Source organism: Danio rerio, chromosome 6, assembly GCF_052040795.2.
Source record: "Danio rerio strain M-AB ecotype USA chromosome 6, GRCz13ab, whole genome shotgun sequence".
NCBI classification, from domain to species: domain Eukaryota; kingdom Metazoa; phylum Chordata; class Actinopteri; order Cypriniformes; family Danionidae; genus Danio; species Danio rerio.
The window spans coordinates 52110333-52129390 of record NC_141026.1 but is presented as its reverse complement, the minus strand read 5'-3'; the positions used below and the strand labels follow the sequence as shown (position 1 = coordinate 52129390).

Genomic DNA, 19058 nt, shown 5'->3' with positions numbered 1-19058 from the left:
ATTATTTTATATTTAGCCAAATTATTTTAATAAAACTAAAACTTTCACCTGAAAATATTTTTAGATGTCAAAGTGATTCAAATTACTTCTTTTACAAATTATTTTTTTGCTATTTCTGCGCAGAAATTTGTAAAATATCTGCAGATTTATGCTGAATTATTTTGGGAGCATCATAAGTAAAGACCTAATTTACGGGAAAAAAATAATAGCTTTTTAACTTTTATTTAATGCTTGCAATACAAATCCATCTAGATCCACTTAATTTATAAACAATGCAACTCTCTCGTAAAATAAATCTAAAAGACAGAAAATTTTACTTTACAAACTATTGTAAATAAATCAAACATTTTCATATTAGTCATTAATATTACTAAAATTAATTTAAAAACAACAAATATAGATTTACTTACATTTACACAAGTAAATAAAAAGACTCAATGATGGGCTTAAATCTGCGAATTTCTAAGCGCAGATTCCATGTGGGCCTATTTTTGTGTTACTTTTTATTATTTATTATTATTATTTTATTATTATTACTTTTTACTGGTTGAGGCTTAATCTCTTTCAGAACTTGTGTAAACTTTTTTTTTTATAGATAAGCTGTATAAGCTACACCTATATTTACCTAAAAAAAAATTATAATGTGTGTGTGTGTGTGTGTGTGTATATATATATATATATATATATATATATATATATATATATATATATATATATATATATATATATATATATATATATACACACACACACACACACATATATATATACACACATATACAGTACATATACATACATACATAGTTGAAGTCAGTATCATTAGCCCCCCTGTTTTAACGGAGATTTTTTTTAACACATTTCTAAACATAATAGTTTAATCTCAACTGATTTATTTTATCTTTGCCATGATGACAGTACATAATATTTCACTAGATATTTTTCAAGACACTATTATTCAGCTTAAAGTAACATTTCAAGGCTTAATTAGGTTAACTATGCAGGTTAGGGTAATTAGGCAAGTTATTGTATAGCGATGGTTTGTTCTGTAGACTATCAAAAAAATATATACCTTTAAGGGACTAATAATATGGACCTTTAAATGTTTGTTTGTTTTTTTTATTAAAAACTGCTTTTATTCTAGCTGAAAAGAAACAAATAAGACGTTCTCCTGAATAAAAAAATATTATCAGACATACTGTAAAAATTTCCTTGCTCTGTTAAACATCATTTGGGAAATATTTGAAAAAAATTAAAATAAATCAAAGGGGGGCTTAATGATCCAGACTTTAACTGTACATGTATATAAGGATGTTATCTGAGAACTTCCTGACCCCAGAGATCTACATGCTGTATATACAGATGATTAAAGCAATGTGTTTGATACTTTTGTACTATTTGTCTTAAGCATAACCACTGTCTATTGAGACAAATCCCCTTTTCTTCAATGCGTTCAAAATAATAAACACATTCTCTCATTGACTGCGTGATCCATTGTGACTAGTTTAATTTACTGTTTAAAATCAAATTAAAATAAAAGGTAACTATAATATTATTGCTTTTTTTTTTTAAGTAAAGCGTTACTTTACTCGTTACTTAAAAAACAATACATAACTCATGTTACTTGTAATGCGTTACCTCCAACACTGTGTATGAATATATAATAGAACTAAGCTATCATAAAGTAACAATAAACTGCTTCGTTATTATCTAATGTTACTAAAGATGAATAAACAAATGTATCGACACTTTAATTCAGTGTTCACCAAACTTGTTCCTGGAGGGCCGGTGTCCTGGAGATTTTAGCTCCAACCTTAAACACAACTGAACAAGCTAATCAAGGTCTTACTAGCAGGGCCAGACGGAATCTGCGGACGTTTTTTGCTATTTCCGCAGAGAATTTTGGTAAAAGTCTGCGGATTTCTGCGGGATTATTTTGGGAGCATCCAGCGGAGTATCGTAACTAAAACCTTAATATATGAAATGAAAAGTAAGAAATTACAGAATAAAAACGGAATAAATTCAGATTTACTCAAGTAAATAAACAGAATTAATGATGGGCTAGAAATCTGCGGAATTCTGAGCGCGCAGATTCCGTGTGGGCCTAGTTACTAGGTATAGTTGAAACACCCAGGCAGGTGTGTTATGGCAAGTTGGGAGTTAAATCCTGCAGGGACAATGGCCCTCCAGGACCGAGATTGGTGACCCCTGCTTTAATTTAATAGAAATATTGTATCACTATAAATGTGTTAATTCATTTACCAATATAAAAGAAGCTTTCTCCTCTTTATGGCAGAAAAACCATTAAAAAAAGGAGCGGACTAATTCGACTTTTAATCATTAATAAAACATATACTACATGTATAAAATAGTACTTTGTTTAAAAAAAAAAAACAGTTACTTTATCAGACATTAAATCGAGCTTTTAAAGTACAGTAAACGCAGGAGGCTGAAATGTGGTCATCTGTTCGCAATCATAAAGCAGCACATTTCAAGCAAACTTGGACTTTCTAGACAAAGAAACACTTCATCCCACAAACATACAGTACAGCGCACGAGTGTTTGCCCAGCTGGTATGCATTTTATTTCAATTGTTTAGTTTTTTTTCTGAAGGTAATACAGCGACAACAGATTTCACCAACAGTTCATTCATAAAATCCCTCAGGCTTTCGGTTTCCCTGCGACGCTCCACATCCAGACCCAACAAACCCACGAGCGCGCGTACAGCCCGTCTGGAGCTCTGCAGAGCTGGATGTGTGAGGGGGTTTGTTGGGTTTGGAGCGGGTTTATGCTCAGCTGTTAGTTGGCTTTGGCGCGCAGCTGTGCCCTCTTGCCCGTCACGGCCTGGAAGCCGGTCTTGATGCTGGCGACGGAGCAGCGCGAGTGACACGTCTCACACTGCAGGAAGTACAGGCGCGTGTCCTTCTGCAGGATAGTGTCTGGAGAACGACACGTGTGGCAGGTCACGTATTCCTCTGCAACACAAAAACACATCGCGTTCAGCTGCTTTCTCCTTATAGAATGCAAATTATGTTCATAAAATATGTGTGTCGAAAGTTTCAGCTCAAAATATACAAATAAATATTTTACAACTCTGAATCTTCCCCTTTTAGGCTTTAATCCTATGGGTGCCGTTTTGGTGACTGTCGTTTTAAATTCAAATAAGATTGTGCTCTTTTCAAAAGAGGGCGGAGCAATAAGTGCCTGTCTGTCAGCATAGTGGCAGATGCAATAACAAGAGTAACATCCTATGCTAATGAGGGAGAGATCATCACTAGTGGGTGGGGCTTTCCTACTATGATGACATGCACAATGAGAGAATGTCAATCAAAGTGTTCTGCTGACTAATTATCACGTGATTATAAAAAATAATTATACATTTTTACTATTAGAAGCTGGTTATATGCACGGACTGTTGCCACACAACTGTGTCTAAACCCCTTATAAAAGTGATTTTAGCGTAATTGGGGTTTCTACAAGTCAAATTTAAGACGTTAAGACCTTTTTAAGACCATTATTAGTGAAATTTCAGACTTTCTAATGGCCAAGTTAAAACAATGAAGTCATTAAAATCAAATGGTATTCTAAAAGAAGATAATTAAACCATGTTTATAAATAAAAATATAAATCGTGTTGGTAAATATAGTTGATAAATAAAAGTTAATAAATCTGGATGTAACGATTCACAGTGAGCCTGTTGAAAATCAATTTAAATATGATCACGCAGTGCATCAGTGTTTTCATAGTGAAAGTGTGCAGATGTTTTTCAGACTAAAAGAGAAAGTTGTTATTATATTAGTTTTCACCCTCTCCTTTTCAAATTAGTTTATGCATATTTTATTTATTATCTTATTATTATTAAATATTTAAAAATGTTCAAGATTATCTCTTCTTAAGTCTATCACACTGATACTTATACTAATTGATTATACAGGTAATAATGATTCACCTTTTCTCACACTGACAGCAGCCATGAGCCGCATTTGAAAGTGAAACGCAGATTTAAATGATCATAACGCATTTTACAGTTATGATTATGACAAGCCTTTTTTTTCTTTAATAGCGAACACAGTGTTGTGCATGAGAATAAGTTTACTGGGTCAGTATAACTACTCTAGCCTATATAATGTTGAATATAATGCAAGAGGGAATCTGATAATGATAAATGTCTCATTTTACCAGAGTATAAATGGTCTAATAATGTTGTCAATGACAGATTCCAAACAAATGTCTCAAACATAATAATTCAACATCAGAATTATGAGTAGTTGTATTCTGATGTCATCACATCACTGTGAATTAACAAACAGGACATATTAAAAGTCGGTTTAAGTCCACCATTCCAAGTCTATACAAAATTTAGTTTAACCAACAGTAGCCTTACAGTTTTTAATGTATTTGGTTTAAAAAAAACTATATAGCTATGGCAGAAAATATAATATTTTACAAAAAAGTGTAGCATTAAAGAAAAAATTAAAGGGCTTTTGTTCACCTTGAATTTGTTTCAAATAATTTTGTTTGAAAAAAATATATAAAAAAACAAAAAAAAAAACAAATCGGGACTAAATCATGAATGCTTGGATTAGTATTGTGAATCATTTCGAATCGTGAGTCAGGTAAATCCATACATCTTTATTAATAAATAAACTTTTGTTAAAACTTTAATTCAGATGGATTGTTGGGGATTGGATGGGTGTTAGCCCAATAGGGTAGCTTTACATGGAAAAATTAAGACCTCTTTAAAATGATAAAGACCTACAACAACATTTCAGTGAATTTAAGACCAGGCGGATACCCTGAAAATAGGTGCCCTTTAAAGGAATTTTTTTTTTCCCCAACAGTTTTTAAAAATGCCATGAAAACAGTACATAATATTTTACTAGCTACTTTGGAAGATACCACTATCCAGTTTGAAGGCTAAAGATGTGTGTGAGATTTAGATGTCCATAAATGCACTGTATAAATGTAGACCATTTTTATAGTCTGACAGTCAAATAAACACTCACTTATGTATCTTCTTAAGACGTTCTCTATCTGTTTCTGCTGGAATCTGCCTTTGATGACGAGCTGATTGTTTCCATCTATGGACCCGCTGAAAAAGGAAAACTGTGGTTAGAGCATTTCTGAATGTAAAATGACCTTCAGTATGTTGATTTTAGGGATGACCACCATTATATTTTTATTTATACACTTGGTCCGAATCACAACGCTCCTGTTTTTAGATATAGAACAAAACAATTCAGGCACAGGACACACCAAGCTGATGTCAAATAACTAGCTCTGATGAAAACCGACTAATGTTGTCGTTTTGCATCTGCTGCATCTGATCACTTATGGACCAAATGGTATGCACGAACACAATCCCAAATCCATTTTTGTATCCCTTCCCCTTGGCCCTTAACCCTCTCAAGGCAGGCGTTGCTAATTTGCAACAGTTAAAAGCATAGATTTTGCCTGTTTCTAAAATTCAATTTGAGCCTGAAAGGGTTAAAACCGAGGGTGAAGGGGAGGGGCTTTAAAATTTACCCCTAAGAATTGGGACAGCACTACAGCACCTGCACACATCGTCATATGTCATCGCAATCTCTTGCTTCATATGAGATCAGACGATCGCGACTCCTGTAGTTATTCCAGTTGTGCTATTTTTTTATATTTATCTTCAGTAAATCACTGAAGGCATATATTATGTTATCATAATGATCTAATGTGGCAATTAGATCGTAACTGTACTGTGCATTTACACCATTCATCTATATATTAATCTATGTAAACACATAGACGATACACCAAAAACAACATTAACATTATAGCAGCCACTGTGCAAAGCCCATTCTCAGCCACTAGACATTTCTGACAGGGTATTTCAGTGTCATACAGCGTCAAAATGTTGTGGGACTGCTATACAGGAGTTTTCTTTAGGGATTATAGAGCGTTTTTTAAAAGCATGACGGTACAACACGGACGCTGTTTTAGAAAAAATAAAACGTGTTTGTTTGTTGTTAAAATTCGTAATAATGACAGAAAAGTACTTATTTGTGGATCTTCTTACTTCCAAGTGCTGCGATCCTACTGTTGTGGCTGGTGCGTTCTGGGAAATTTTCTTACCCACTTGGTTTCGAGTGTGATCCTGAAAAATCTTCATTCGAAGGACTATTCACTCCTTCCCCTTAACCCTACACCTTCAAGCTAAAGAGAATTTGGACACCCCCACCCCTTCACGGGAACGTACAAACGAGGGGTAGGGGTAAGGGGAAGGGCTAAGGGGTAGAATTGGGATTAGGCCTTATTCTGCATCTGCGTGAAAGGATTATCTTTTTTTTATACCCACAGGTGTCAGTAGTTGTCACTGCATAAAGGGAAACCAGAACTAGTGCTGCACACATACAAACAATAAACAAAGCAGTATTTATGTACCATCTTTACAGTACTTCCCAATCAAAACTATGGAATACATTTATGCAGATATGTCTGATAATTAGGGCTGGGCCATAAACCGATTTTATTGATTCACTTGAGTGTGCAGTTTACATAAATGTTCTGAATAAAAATCAGTTTTCATTCCAACACGTGCAACGCACCCATAGTTTCCCTCGTATATGCTATTGAAACACAGAAACATGACAGCAAATAGGGAAAAACTCTGAAAAATGAAAAAAAAAACATGGATGCAAACACACCAGCCAAAAAAACGGCATAATTCAGGGCTTTCAGTGACACATTCACCGTCAGACGCGTATTTGAAACTGTGCACCACACATTGTTTTCTCACGGTGGGAAGAAACGGAAAAGACATTTAATAGACAAGACGCGCAAGCTCTGTGATTGGTCAGATGGCTAGCGGTGACAAGTGTGGGCAGTGCTGAGAGCCGCGAGCCCGATGGAGCAAGTGATTACAAGTGTCGAGTCGTATGAAGAAGCTCCAGATGGAAACTTTTGTTTTTTTACCTTATGAATAAAGTTTTTGCACGTTCGCTGGTTCCCGTCTCTGAATGAGTGATTTTAGCTACTTGTAGCGTTCAGAAAAAACAAAACACCTACGAAACAAACTCAACACAGGAACATAAAAACCTACTGCCAGCTATAATTTTAAAAGTGTTATTCCTGAGCAACACAAAAACAACAAGCAGAAGTATAAATGCACAGATACACAAGGCATGTGCTCTGGGTCACATCAATCACTCGATGCAGAAGCCTCATTCTCATAAAGCCTCATTCACACTACGAGCTACTCACAGTGGCAAAACGACAACCGACCGTTCACTTCAACAGAGACTGAGCGAATTCCAGCAACCACCATCACTGCAAGTGACAGCATCCGTTGGCGACCAGGTAGGCGCGTCGAGCGAAGCAACAAAGTTGAGAATGATTCAACTTTAGGCAAATGAAGAGCAACTTTCTTCAGCGACAAGCTGGTTGTATTTTTTCTGCGGTAGACCTACACAGACCTGCATTTGCAGCAGATCGCCAACCAGGCTTATTTCTGTTTCCTCTTGACTTGTGTCATTTGTTAGTTTGGTAACTTCAGCTTTCGTGTTCGCGCTCTGATTTGTAGCTGAACAGCTAATCAGATAGTTCTCCATCACTGACGCTGACTCTACATGTTAAATTAGGCAATCTCTCTAAAATGAGGAACACACCAAACAAACTAGCCTGACAGACAACCACCGATGGCCTGATGCTGCCTAATGGCCAAACAGCAGGTTGGTGTCTTTGCCTTAACACTGAGCTGTCAAAACTAAAGTCATCAGTTAACAAAAAAACCAGTGGACTTTTTTAAAGTCTTTTCATGAGATATGTAAATCAGTCTGCTTTACTTTTAATAGCGCCTCACTGTCAGTTATGCCTCTCAATTAATTCATGTTTCTCTCTGACATCATGTGAAATGCCTTCAGCTAAAAAATGCAGTGTTCTGGTGGAGGTTTTCAGACGCGCAGACACACTGGAAAAATAAACCAAGAGCTTGCCAGATTGTGAGACAATATTTTGCAAGGTTTGTTGTTCAATGATGAAAAACAACCCCTGCTTCAGCCGTGCTCCCATAAATAACAATTCACTTACAGATTATATAATAATATATGGACAGAACAGCATAAGCAGCTCTTTCCTGGAACGAAGTACAAAAGTAAGCTGTCGCTCCCTAGAAAAACATTTTTGTGATAATGATTTAAACGTTTTTACTGGAATACACTGAACGTTGATTCAACAGATATGTTAAGGGCTGAAAACCTGGGGCTTGTCATGAAATGCTGATTTTTATGCTAAATAATAGTTTAATTCTCAAAAAAAGCACCTCTCATCTTTTAAAACTAGTTATTCTATAATTATGGGAAGAGCCAATATTAATAATATATAATAAACTCACCTTGTACCTAACTCAGCCAACAAAAAAGCCAAAAGATGTTTTGGCTGTCGATGCAACCTGTCAAAATAAAAGCAGAATTAGAGGATTATGAACTATAAAAATGAGAAATGGTTGATTTTCCATGTATTCACGGAACAAACTCAATCCAGAAAACGCAGCGTCTGCTTGACTCACAGTTTGCAGATGTCTGTGAAGTTTACGAAGGAGGTCTTCTTAGTGCCGACCCGCACCACCTGAGGAGGCTTCATTACAAACTTCCTCTTTTCTCCGGCGACCATGTCTGGATTCTTTTCCCTCATGATGTTAAAGACCCTGTTCAAAAGCTAAAATCATGTGATATTTTCAGTCACCTTTAATCTTAAGAGCTGATGCAACCAGTCATTATTTAACAAACTATAATTATTTATAAACTCATTATTTAGTTTCAAGAGTAATCAAATGTATTGGTGTCAGGAAAAATGCTTAACATGAAGAACAGGGATGTAATGATTCCCCATGATCCAGTTGAAACTCAATTAAAATATGTGAAGTTAGACAAAATGTACTACAGTGGGGGACCATTATGTTTGCTGCAAACTCTGTTTTAATTTCTGAGAAATTAAAATAATTTAAGGTGCTCCATTGGATTGATAGTGACATGACGCGTTATCGTGCTGTAAGTAGCTATCATAAAATGTGTAGACTGTTTTCATAAGGGATGGACATGGTCATCAACAATACTCAGGTAGGCTGTGACGTTGACACAATGCTCAATTGGTACTAAAGGGACCAAAGTGTGCCAAGAAAATATCCCCCAAACCATTACACCACCAACACCAGCCTGAACTGTTGATACATGGCAGGATGGATCCATGCTTTTATGCTGTTGTCGCCAAATTCTGACCCTACCATCCGAATGTTGCAGCAGAAATCGAGACTCATCAGACCAGGCAACGTTTTTCCAACTTTATATTGTCCAATTTTGGCGAGTCTGTGCAAATTGTAGCCTCAGTTTCCTGTTCTTAGCTGACAGGAGTGGCACCTGGTGTGGTCTTCTGCTGCTGTAGCCCATCCACCTCAAGGTTGGACATGTTGTGTGTTCTGAGACGCTCTTGTGTAGACTTTGGCAAGTGGTTATTTGAGTTACTGTAGCCTTTCTATCAGCTAAAACCAGTCTGGCCATTCTCTTCTTACCTCTGGCATCAACAAGGCATTTGCGCCCATACAACTTCCACTTACTGAAGATTTTCTCTTTTTCAGACCATTCTCTGTAAATCCTAGAGATGGCCGTGCGTAAAAACCCCATAAAGATCAGCACATTTAAAATCACTTTAATCACCTTTCTTTCTCATTCTGATGCTCGGTTTGAACTGCAGCAAATTGTTTTGACCATGTCAACATGCCGAGTTGCTGCCATGTGATTGGCTGATTAGAAATTTGCGTTAACGAGCAGTTGGGCAGGTGTACCTAATGAAGTGGCAGGTGAGTGTATATTTTTATTGAACTAACAAATGTGCAGTATTTCAGAACTAATAAAAGGCCACTTTTTCCTTTCATATCTCAATTCATTTTGTGAAAAAAATCATATCTTGAGATCTGTATTGTCAGTCTTATTTAATTATAAATTAGGTAAATTGTTACATCCACAGTAAAAAAAAAAAATAGTTTCCGTTTTAATGTGACCCCACATTGTTTTTTGGATATTACAATTCATGTAGCTTTAATAAAGCGGATTCTAAATGTAAAAGGTCTTTAAAATTTCTAAGATCAAACTGCAGGATTAAAGGTGTTACTGGCTCAAAGGAAAGAATCAGTTCTGAACTGCCTGAAAGAAGTCTTCATTACTTTCAAGTCTCATACTGGGTTCCCACTAACATAAACATTACAACATTTACTCTAGATTACCTAAGAGATGCTGTTTGCCTCATCCAAACACTTCCTCTCCAGTTAAATAATTTTCAAATATGTCACATAATTCACATCACCTGTCACAAATATTTTTATTGACTTAGTATGTGATCAATTTATCCAAATACTTGAAAAAATAGCTTTTGAACAAATTTGTATGGGGACACTTGCGTATAAAGTATGAAGTAGTTGTTTTTTGTTGAGCTGCTCTTTGCTGACAAAAAAGTTGGTACTCCAACTTTTGTGTCTTTATTTTGAGAATTGTCAGTCATACCCCTGATTTATTTTTTTTATATTTGGGAGAGGGATTTCACTTATTTTTCCTCTCAAAGTCAAATTTAAGACTTTTTAATAAATTTTTAAGACTATTATAAATAAAATTTTGGACTTATACGGAGTTAAACACTAAAGATTTTTTCTAATGGCCCAGTTGCTTCTGTTAATAGCTTTTGTATTAATGGAAGATTATGTAAAGGGATGTGTTGCTTTAGTTTTCTTTCCCGGATTAAGACAATTTGCTGTAAAAATGTGAGAAACAGCTGTTGTGAATTGTATTATTTGCAATAAATATAAAAATATATGTAAAAACATATAAAATAGATATTTTTAAAACATTATAAATAAAATATTTAAAAAACAATATAAACGTATATAAAAAAAATTTGAGATGGATTATTAGTGATGGATGTTGGACCGATTGGGTAGCTTTACATGGACCTAGGAAAATCAAGACCTGCTTAAAATGATTTAAGACCGATGACACAATATTTCAGTGAATTTAAGATTTTAAGGCCTAAATTGTTTTTTTAAATTAAAGACATTTTAAAACTTTAGGAGCCTATGGGCACCCTGTAGGAAGCTTTACCAAATTTTTATATAGCTTGTCTATAAGTTGTAGTTGTGGCCTGGAAGAGTTTGGGTTGTGCTGTTGACATGGGTCTATATACTGCCGTTTGAAAAAGAAAGGTTTTAAAACTCAAAACTTTAAAACTTTTTTTAAGGACAACAGTATCTCCAGCAGTAAAAGATATCCAAAGATGGTGTTTTAAATTGTGAGAAAAAAAATCTGCTTTTGACATAAATGAAGACAGCTGAAGTCAATATTTAACTTAAATTATAGCCTGACATGTTTACTGCTCCAAAATATTTTAAATGTTTCTTAAAATAAAATACATCGTGTTTGAAAGGGGAAAACGTTTTTTTTTTATCCAGACATTTAAAAAGAGCATATATTAGAGCAGTAATTACAATACCGTAAAACTGTGATATTTTTATCCAAGGTTATCATACCGTCAGCATCTTATACCGGCCCATGCCTAGACATGGCAAGCTTTTATTCTGTATTAAAATGTTTGTTTATTTTAACACTAAAACAACAGATGTGTCTAAGTTTAAATAAAAAATGACTATTGAACTAAACTAAAATTGTATTTTGCAACATTCTGGTTGTCCAAGGTTGCTGGAGCACATCTACAGTTTTCATGATAAACTACATGCATGTGATCTTAATGAGAACTGACTTCTACAACAAACTGACTACAACCAATAAAAATCCTCCGCATATCAGTAGTCATTTCCAGTATGTCTCATAAAAGACAAGTTAGCAGGTAAAATATACTCTGCCAATAAATGGACCAGATGGCAGAAGTCTCTGGGCCTTCATCACCTGAAACACACACACACAGCAAGCCAGCCTTTTCTGCCATTTACCTCATCATAAGTGTAATCTCTTTCTGATCCTGCCCACGCAGGGCCCGTCTGTGTGCTGAACGTGATGTCATCAGCGTTTTTACTGTCATCATCTTCGACACCTTCCACACAAACAGCACACAATTAGACTGTAAACATTTCATTAGGGCTGCACAATATGTCATTTAAGCATCGATATCCCAATGTGCGCATTTGCAATAGTCACATTGCAAAGATATGCAATGTCTAGTCTGAATTATAGCTGACCAGGAGCCACAGAATTGTATTTAATCACTGCATGTATACGATTTATGCAAGACAAAAAAAAACATTTCTTACTTTTTAGTTAGTTTCTAGTCCAAATATCAATTTCAAAGCAAAAACAAGATTTCACTTGCCCCACTGGCAGATCATTTACTCTTAAACTTACATTTATGTCTTCTGACGGTGAAAACAAAACAATATTTTACTTTGTCTAAATAATTTGTTTGATATTTGAATCATAAACAAGACAAAAGGTAAGCTTTTTTTTTGCATTATAATTATTCAATTTCTCTACCTGAATACAAATCGTCAAACAGCACTATTCAAACTGTCTTTTATCTCTTATTTATTGCAGAACAATAAAATATTGCAACATCAGATTTTTTGTAATATCGTGCAGCCCTACATTACATTGCATTTCACTTCATCTAAAATGTACAGAGACATATAATGCAAAGAGAATTATATAATGGCATCAACATCACTACTAAATGAAAGGCATATGAGTATCTGTATAATGCACACCCCACAACTAGATTTATAAATAAACTTAGGTTAGATATTAAATAATTAGTCTACGTCACGATGAGTTCTGTTCATTTTATACTTATATTTTCTGTTTATAATACTCCTAAACCTAAAAAAATACTTAAATGTTTGTTGCTTAAAAGCTACCGGTAACCTTTTTTGAAAAAATTTCACAAAGAAATTATAATATGCTACTTACTAACCAGCGCAAATTAATATTAGAAGTCTTTTTTCTTAATACAGTGGTCCCTCGTTAATCACAGAAGTTGCATATTATAAATAATCCACCTTTTCTCAGAAAGGCATTAACATTTCCACACATTTCTCTCTTGTTTAAACACATTTTTAAAGTTCACATTTTCACAGAACAATAAGTCCAAAGATCAAAACCCTTTTATCCTCATTTACTTCAATTCATCTTTATTTCTATAGCGCTTTTACAATGTAGATTGTGTCAAAGCAGCTTCACATGGAAGGTCTAGAAAATTTAAACTTGTTAATTGTGTCATTGCAGTTTTCAGACTTGAAGTTCAGTTTAGTGTGGTTTAATTTTTACGGCTGAAAGTCCAAACACTGAAGAACAAATCCATCCATGCACAGCTCCACAAGTCTCAAACCATGCAAGCAAGTGCGAGGAACAAACTTCCCCAATAGGCGAAAGTGAAGGAAAAAAAGACCTTGAGAGAAACCAGGCTCAGTTGGCTTTCTCCTATGGCCAAATGCCTTGTGCAGAGCTGCATTCTAGGCGCCGGAGGCTGGAGAACGGCATTATTCCGTAATGGCGCCCTACAGCAGAGAAACTTCTACCTTTCTTTAGCATGCCCAGAAGTTCAACTTTTGTGCGATGGTTAGCATCTTCCTCTGCCTTTTGAATGCTACCGCAGGTGCCTTTGATTGTGCAGAATGTTTCGATGCCATTGTGGGGAAAAAACTTGTGAACATACAGTTCAGCAATTTAGTCACACTGCTAGCGATTGAAGATTTATGCAAGTTTGGCAAGCTGAACACATTATGTACTGTACAGGAGACATAGCACGAAGGAGATTGATTGACAATGGTCTACAGCTAGTCAGGTTGCAGAACACAATGTGCTAATCAGAATGCAGAGCACAATGCGCTGTAGAAAAAAAATGCAAGTCAAATTGCACAAAAAAAAAAAACAGCAAAACTGCAATGCCTTGAAAAGTGAATCGTGTTATGTCGAGGGACCACTGTAAAGCAATTTTTATAATGTTTGAAACATAGTAGTTTTAAAAAAAACTCCCAATTCAAGTCATGCACTTACCATCCTCTTTGCTTTGACTGTCTGTGTCCTCTTTGACTTTTTTAGGTTTCTTTTTCTTCATAGGCAGCGTGAAGTCATCATTCTCTTGTGTGTCTGATGGCTCTGTTTCGATCTTCAGCTCCTTTTGGAAATTTGCAGTTTATTTAGTGACAATTTCTCCTGGTTTGTGTTTGTGTGTGATAGCAGCTATGTTTACATCTAAAAATATGAATTAAATTTAAGCGCAAAACAGGAATATTGCATTAAAGACGTGCAAATGAAGCACTGTTTCCATACGAGTCAATGAGAACAAAATTGTGACTTCCTGACTAACTGGAGCCAAATATCAACAGTAAAAACAGATTTTATTTGAAGTAGAAAAAGCTGCGTGAATCTTTTGTTTATTTAATAAATGATTTGCACCTCAGAAGACAAATCCCAACATGCAGTGAACGTGGTGGTGTTTAAAGCTGTCAGATGCAGAGCACAGACGCTCTTGATTCTGGAGGTGATTAATAATAAAATACCACTAATACTGAGATGGTTTAGATGTTTAAGAATGACCAAAACAACCTTTCAGTTGTTTTAAAATAAGCTCAGCCTGCTGGTTTGTCCATTCACACATATCATCATCATCATATGATCTCTTATAACAAAATCCAATGACTTTCTTAATGTGCATACTGCTGAATGTTTTTTTTCATATCTTTATTTTACATTTACAGAATCGTGAGAAAATTATGATCTTTATTTTAAGCAAAAAAAAAAAAAAAAAAAAATCGTGATTCTCATTTTAGCTAGAATCGTGCAGCTCTAGTTATGCCGATACGTTTTAAGCGCATTTTCAAAATTTTTGCACATCATGGCATTTCAATAAATCATTTTGTTATGCATATATCCAAAGTGTCCATTAAAAATAGGTGGATGGAGTCGGCGTAATAGCCTTGTGGTTAGCGCGTCGACATATGGTGCAGTAGCACGTCAGGGCATCCCGTGTTCGTATCCCGGCTTGAGGACATTTCCCTCTCCTACCCACCCCCCCACCCTCTCTCTCTCTCTCTCCAACTTCGCTTCCTGTCTGAATACTGTCCTATGTAATAAAGGCAAAAAAGGCCGAAAATAAATCTTTAAAAAAAATAAAAATAAAAATAGGTGGATGGAAACGGCTATTGTTGAAAGTCCAAATAAAAACAATATGATGCGTCATCGCATATATCAATTAATTTCTCTAAAGAAACCAAGGCCACTGAAAAATAGCGCAATCAACATAGAAATATCTTTCAATAAAAGGCAATTATAGCCATGAAACTATTGGACTGAACATGTGCAAACACTGAACTGACCTTCATTCCCTCTTCAAGCTCAGCATCAGCATATTTCTTGTTCTTCTTTTTCTTTTTCTTCTGATTAAAGAAGTTTAAGTCATCAAGGTCATCTGATGCTTCTGGATTATTCAAACAAAACGAGCTGTCAGGTTTTTATTCAACACAGGAATTCACAAAAGACAACATCCAGAGTACAATAAATATTTATTAACAAAACATTCTATATTATTACATTGGGAATGCAAAATTGAACACTTGAAAATGATTATATGCCCTATTACATGTTTATTATTATATTACTTGGGCAACTAAAAGCATTTCAGAATTTGTTTTGTAACCAAACTTCAGAGATTCTTTTCAATGCATGTTTAGGCCTGTCACAATATCTACATTCTGTCGTTCAATATAGTACACTAAAACATATTACAATTATATTATTGTCATTTTATGCCACTCATTCTATAATGCCAGAATGACAATATAATATCATCAAAATGCAAGTACACTCATCCAAACACATAATATTTTATTCCTATGAATATCTCATTTAATTATAGTCATTTTAACATTTTAATAACCACGCACTGGAATCGAAATATGACAATGCATATTCTACATAAATAATAATAAATGTTGACAAAAAAGTGCAAGGTAAAAAGTAACAGAAGCTGCAAAGTCTGCTACCAGATCTATTTTCAGGTGTCAGACACCCACTAAAGCAATTTATAGTAAATACTATAGTGTTTTTAACTATTCTGATACTGACAGCTCCAACAGAGATAGAAATGTTGCACAATTAACTAAAATTTTGCTAGAATTGTTTATGTATGGGCGATATATATTGCATCACTAAAAATAATGTTTATGGTCATGTGATGTGCAGTCGGTATATTGTCGATAAATTCTTAGAGATGGGGTCATTTAGATTTTATTGAGATCCATATCGCTTATCATACCAGTTCTGATCTATACCATGTTCTATAATTTGTTCTAAAAAGACAAAAAAAGATGTGATAACATAAAATAAAAATATTTTATTTTATTGTTGAATTTCACAGCAGTTTACAAATAACTGCAAGCAAACAGAAGTAGATGCATAAAGCACAGTGACAACTAAATGCATCACTTGAGTTTGATGGCATGTTTTGTTAGTTTTATTATATTACTAAAGTTGCCATCTTTTTCACTGTTACTGTATGTTCATTTTTATGACTCATACATAACCTAAACAAATATGTAATAATATCTGCAGGTAAATACTGTTTCTGAGGTAGAAAAGTATTAATATAGCCTTGTTTTCATTGTGCAATATTTTGATTATTCAGGGTATATTTCAATTATCTGAAAATTTGTTAACGTTGATAGGCCTGTCATGATATCTATTTTGTTACGATATATAGAAACAAAATTTATAACGATATACAATATTATTGTCATTATGAGACCATTTTGACACTACAATAGCATCATAATGTAAGTGCACCCATCCAAAGAACACATCATATTCTATTCCTGATAATATTTCATTTAATTACTCATTTTAACAATTTAATAACTAGGCATTGGAATCAGAGTGTGAAAACGTATATCCCACACAAATAAATTATAATATAAATGTCAACAAAAATGTCCAAGGTGAAAAAGAGCTAGAAAAAAAGTAACAGGCCTATTTCCAGTCGTCAGGCACCCACATTAAAATATACTATAGTAATTTATACTGTAGTGTTTTTTTTTTTACCTATACTGACACTAACACCTCCAATAGACATAGAGAGGCTGCACCATGAGCTAAAATGTGGCTAGAATTGGTTTAATGTATGGGCGATACATATTGCATCACCAAAAATGATTGTGGACATGTCCATGTGTTGTGCGATAAGTCGAAATTATGATTATTGCGACAGGCCTAATTGTTGATTTACTGTAAATTGATACTATTTACATGCAAAGACAATCTGTCTTAAGGCAACTTAAATATTCCACTTGAATGTTTAAACTCATTTACAAGTTTTTTTTAATAATTTAAAATCTAACTGACAATGACAAGATTCTGGGGAGAAATTTGGGCACTGACTAGAGATAGTTAATAATATTGCTTTGGGTTTTCTTAGCATCTCTCAATTACCATGGTAAACTAGGCAGAGAACATTTATGCAGAATAAAATGGCATGCAATTTACCTTTCTTCCTCCCCTCATCTTCATCGAGATCAAACTCTCTCTCCTCACCACCATCTGCCTCGATCTCTTTTGCTTCTACTTGTTGGCTTTCATCTCCTCCCTCTCCACCATCTTCTTCCAGCATGAAGGGCTTCTTCTTCTTTTTCTTCTTCTTGGTCATAGTGGGATCAAATATCATCTGGAAGGACAAAAAAGCAAGAGTTTAATGAGATGAGATTGAGAAGTTCCCAGCAACAAAGGCCAGAAAAGCCTACTGACCAGTCGGTCAGAACTAATCTGACTAAGACTATATTAGATGATGTCAACCATGATGTAATTTTATTATTTTATAAAACAAGTTGAATAACATATACCTGGAGTGGCTGACTCACTTCCCAATTTAAAGTAAAGTATCAGGATAAAGATGATTAAAAGTGATAATCAGAAACCAACACTTCATTGACCAGGTATTGCATCATAATATTTATACAGTATTTCATACATGTCAGGGTGCTGAAATGCAAATTCCATAATACTTTAGTTTTTTAAAGACTAATGTTTATTTAAGCATTGAACTAAAACATTCTTATATCATAGTATTTACATGATACTTTACAAATACTAGAGGCATTGTATGAATAGTCTAAAAACATGGTGCTTCCACAAACAATATTATCAATATTATCAACGACTACAAAATGAAACACAAATGTCAAAACTATAGTAAATAATCATTAATACAATCGCATTATGATAGCAGTCAAAAACAACTTAAGTAATACCATGGTACTCGAGTAAAAGAACCCTTGTATCACAACGTCCAGACCTTATCGTAACTGTCGAAAAACACGCCATCATAAATAAACTCCAATTACAGTACCATATTACGTTTTGTCAATAAACTCTCAAGACAATTTGAAAAATGTACAACGTTTAATATGCAACTAGCCAGGCTACTGACAAAAAGATCTAGAAAAAACGAGTCGGCACATGTGTTTCCACACAGCCTAAACTAGTAGGCCCAATTGTCCTTCCTTTTTGACTGTGTAAGTTCATCTATTTTAACCTATGTTCTTCATAAACAGAGACCGTTTACTAACCTCGTCTCCAGACATGTTGTCGGCTTGTAGTGAAAACCCAAGAATAAAACGTCAACGTTATAATAGTGTAAATTTAACGGTCTACTCTTCCTCGATACGCGCGATGTCTGCGACAGGCCGGGCGGAGCTGAATGCGCATGCGCGTCAGATAGCGCTAAGCGCATTGCATGATGGTAGTTGTAGTTTTGGTTGGTAAAACTACGCAGGAGACTCCTATTTTGTCATAGCGTTTGTGTCTCAGGCGGAAAAAAATCCCACATTTAACAGACAGAAATGTTTTCACAGAGAAACTCGTGGCTTATTTTGTCTCTCTGGAGTATGGCAGAACTCTTGAGCCTTGTTTGATCAGATTTTGAAGCTCATAAACCAAAACAGTTTTATGGAGTTGGCATAAACAAACGAGTGTGCTGGGAGAATTACTTTTATGTGATACAATAAATCTTGGTAAATAATGCTCAACTTGGTTTCTAAACTGCATGGCCTG

The 19058-nt window shown here is 34.8% G+C and overlaps 1 protein-coding gene and 1 long non-coding RNA gene across 5 annotated transcripts in view; both read right to left on the bottom strand.

The window, feature by feature from the left end:
- The window catches only part of LOC147843665 (uncharacterized), a 628067-nt gene that overhangs the window by 40086 nt on the left and 568923 nt on the right, over positions 1 to 19058 (bottom strand). The window lies entirely within an intron of this gene.
- eif2s2 (eukaryotic translation initiation factor 2, subunit 2 beta) lies at positions 2554 to 18703 on the bottom strand. Of its 4 annotated transcripts, none has more exon segments than NM_212675.1 (9): positions 2554 to 2972; positions 5004 to 5089; positions 8360 to 8416; positions 8534 to 8682; positions 11957 to 12057; positions 14013 to 14133; positions 15335 to 15435; positions 17496 to 17673; positions 18575 to 18652. In NM_212675.1, coding segments are annotated over 9 exon segments (984 nt in total). In that variant the 5' UTR covers positions 18590 to 18652; the 3' UTR covers positions 2554 to 2796.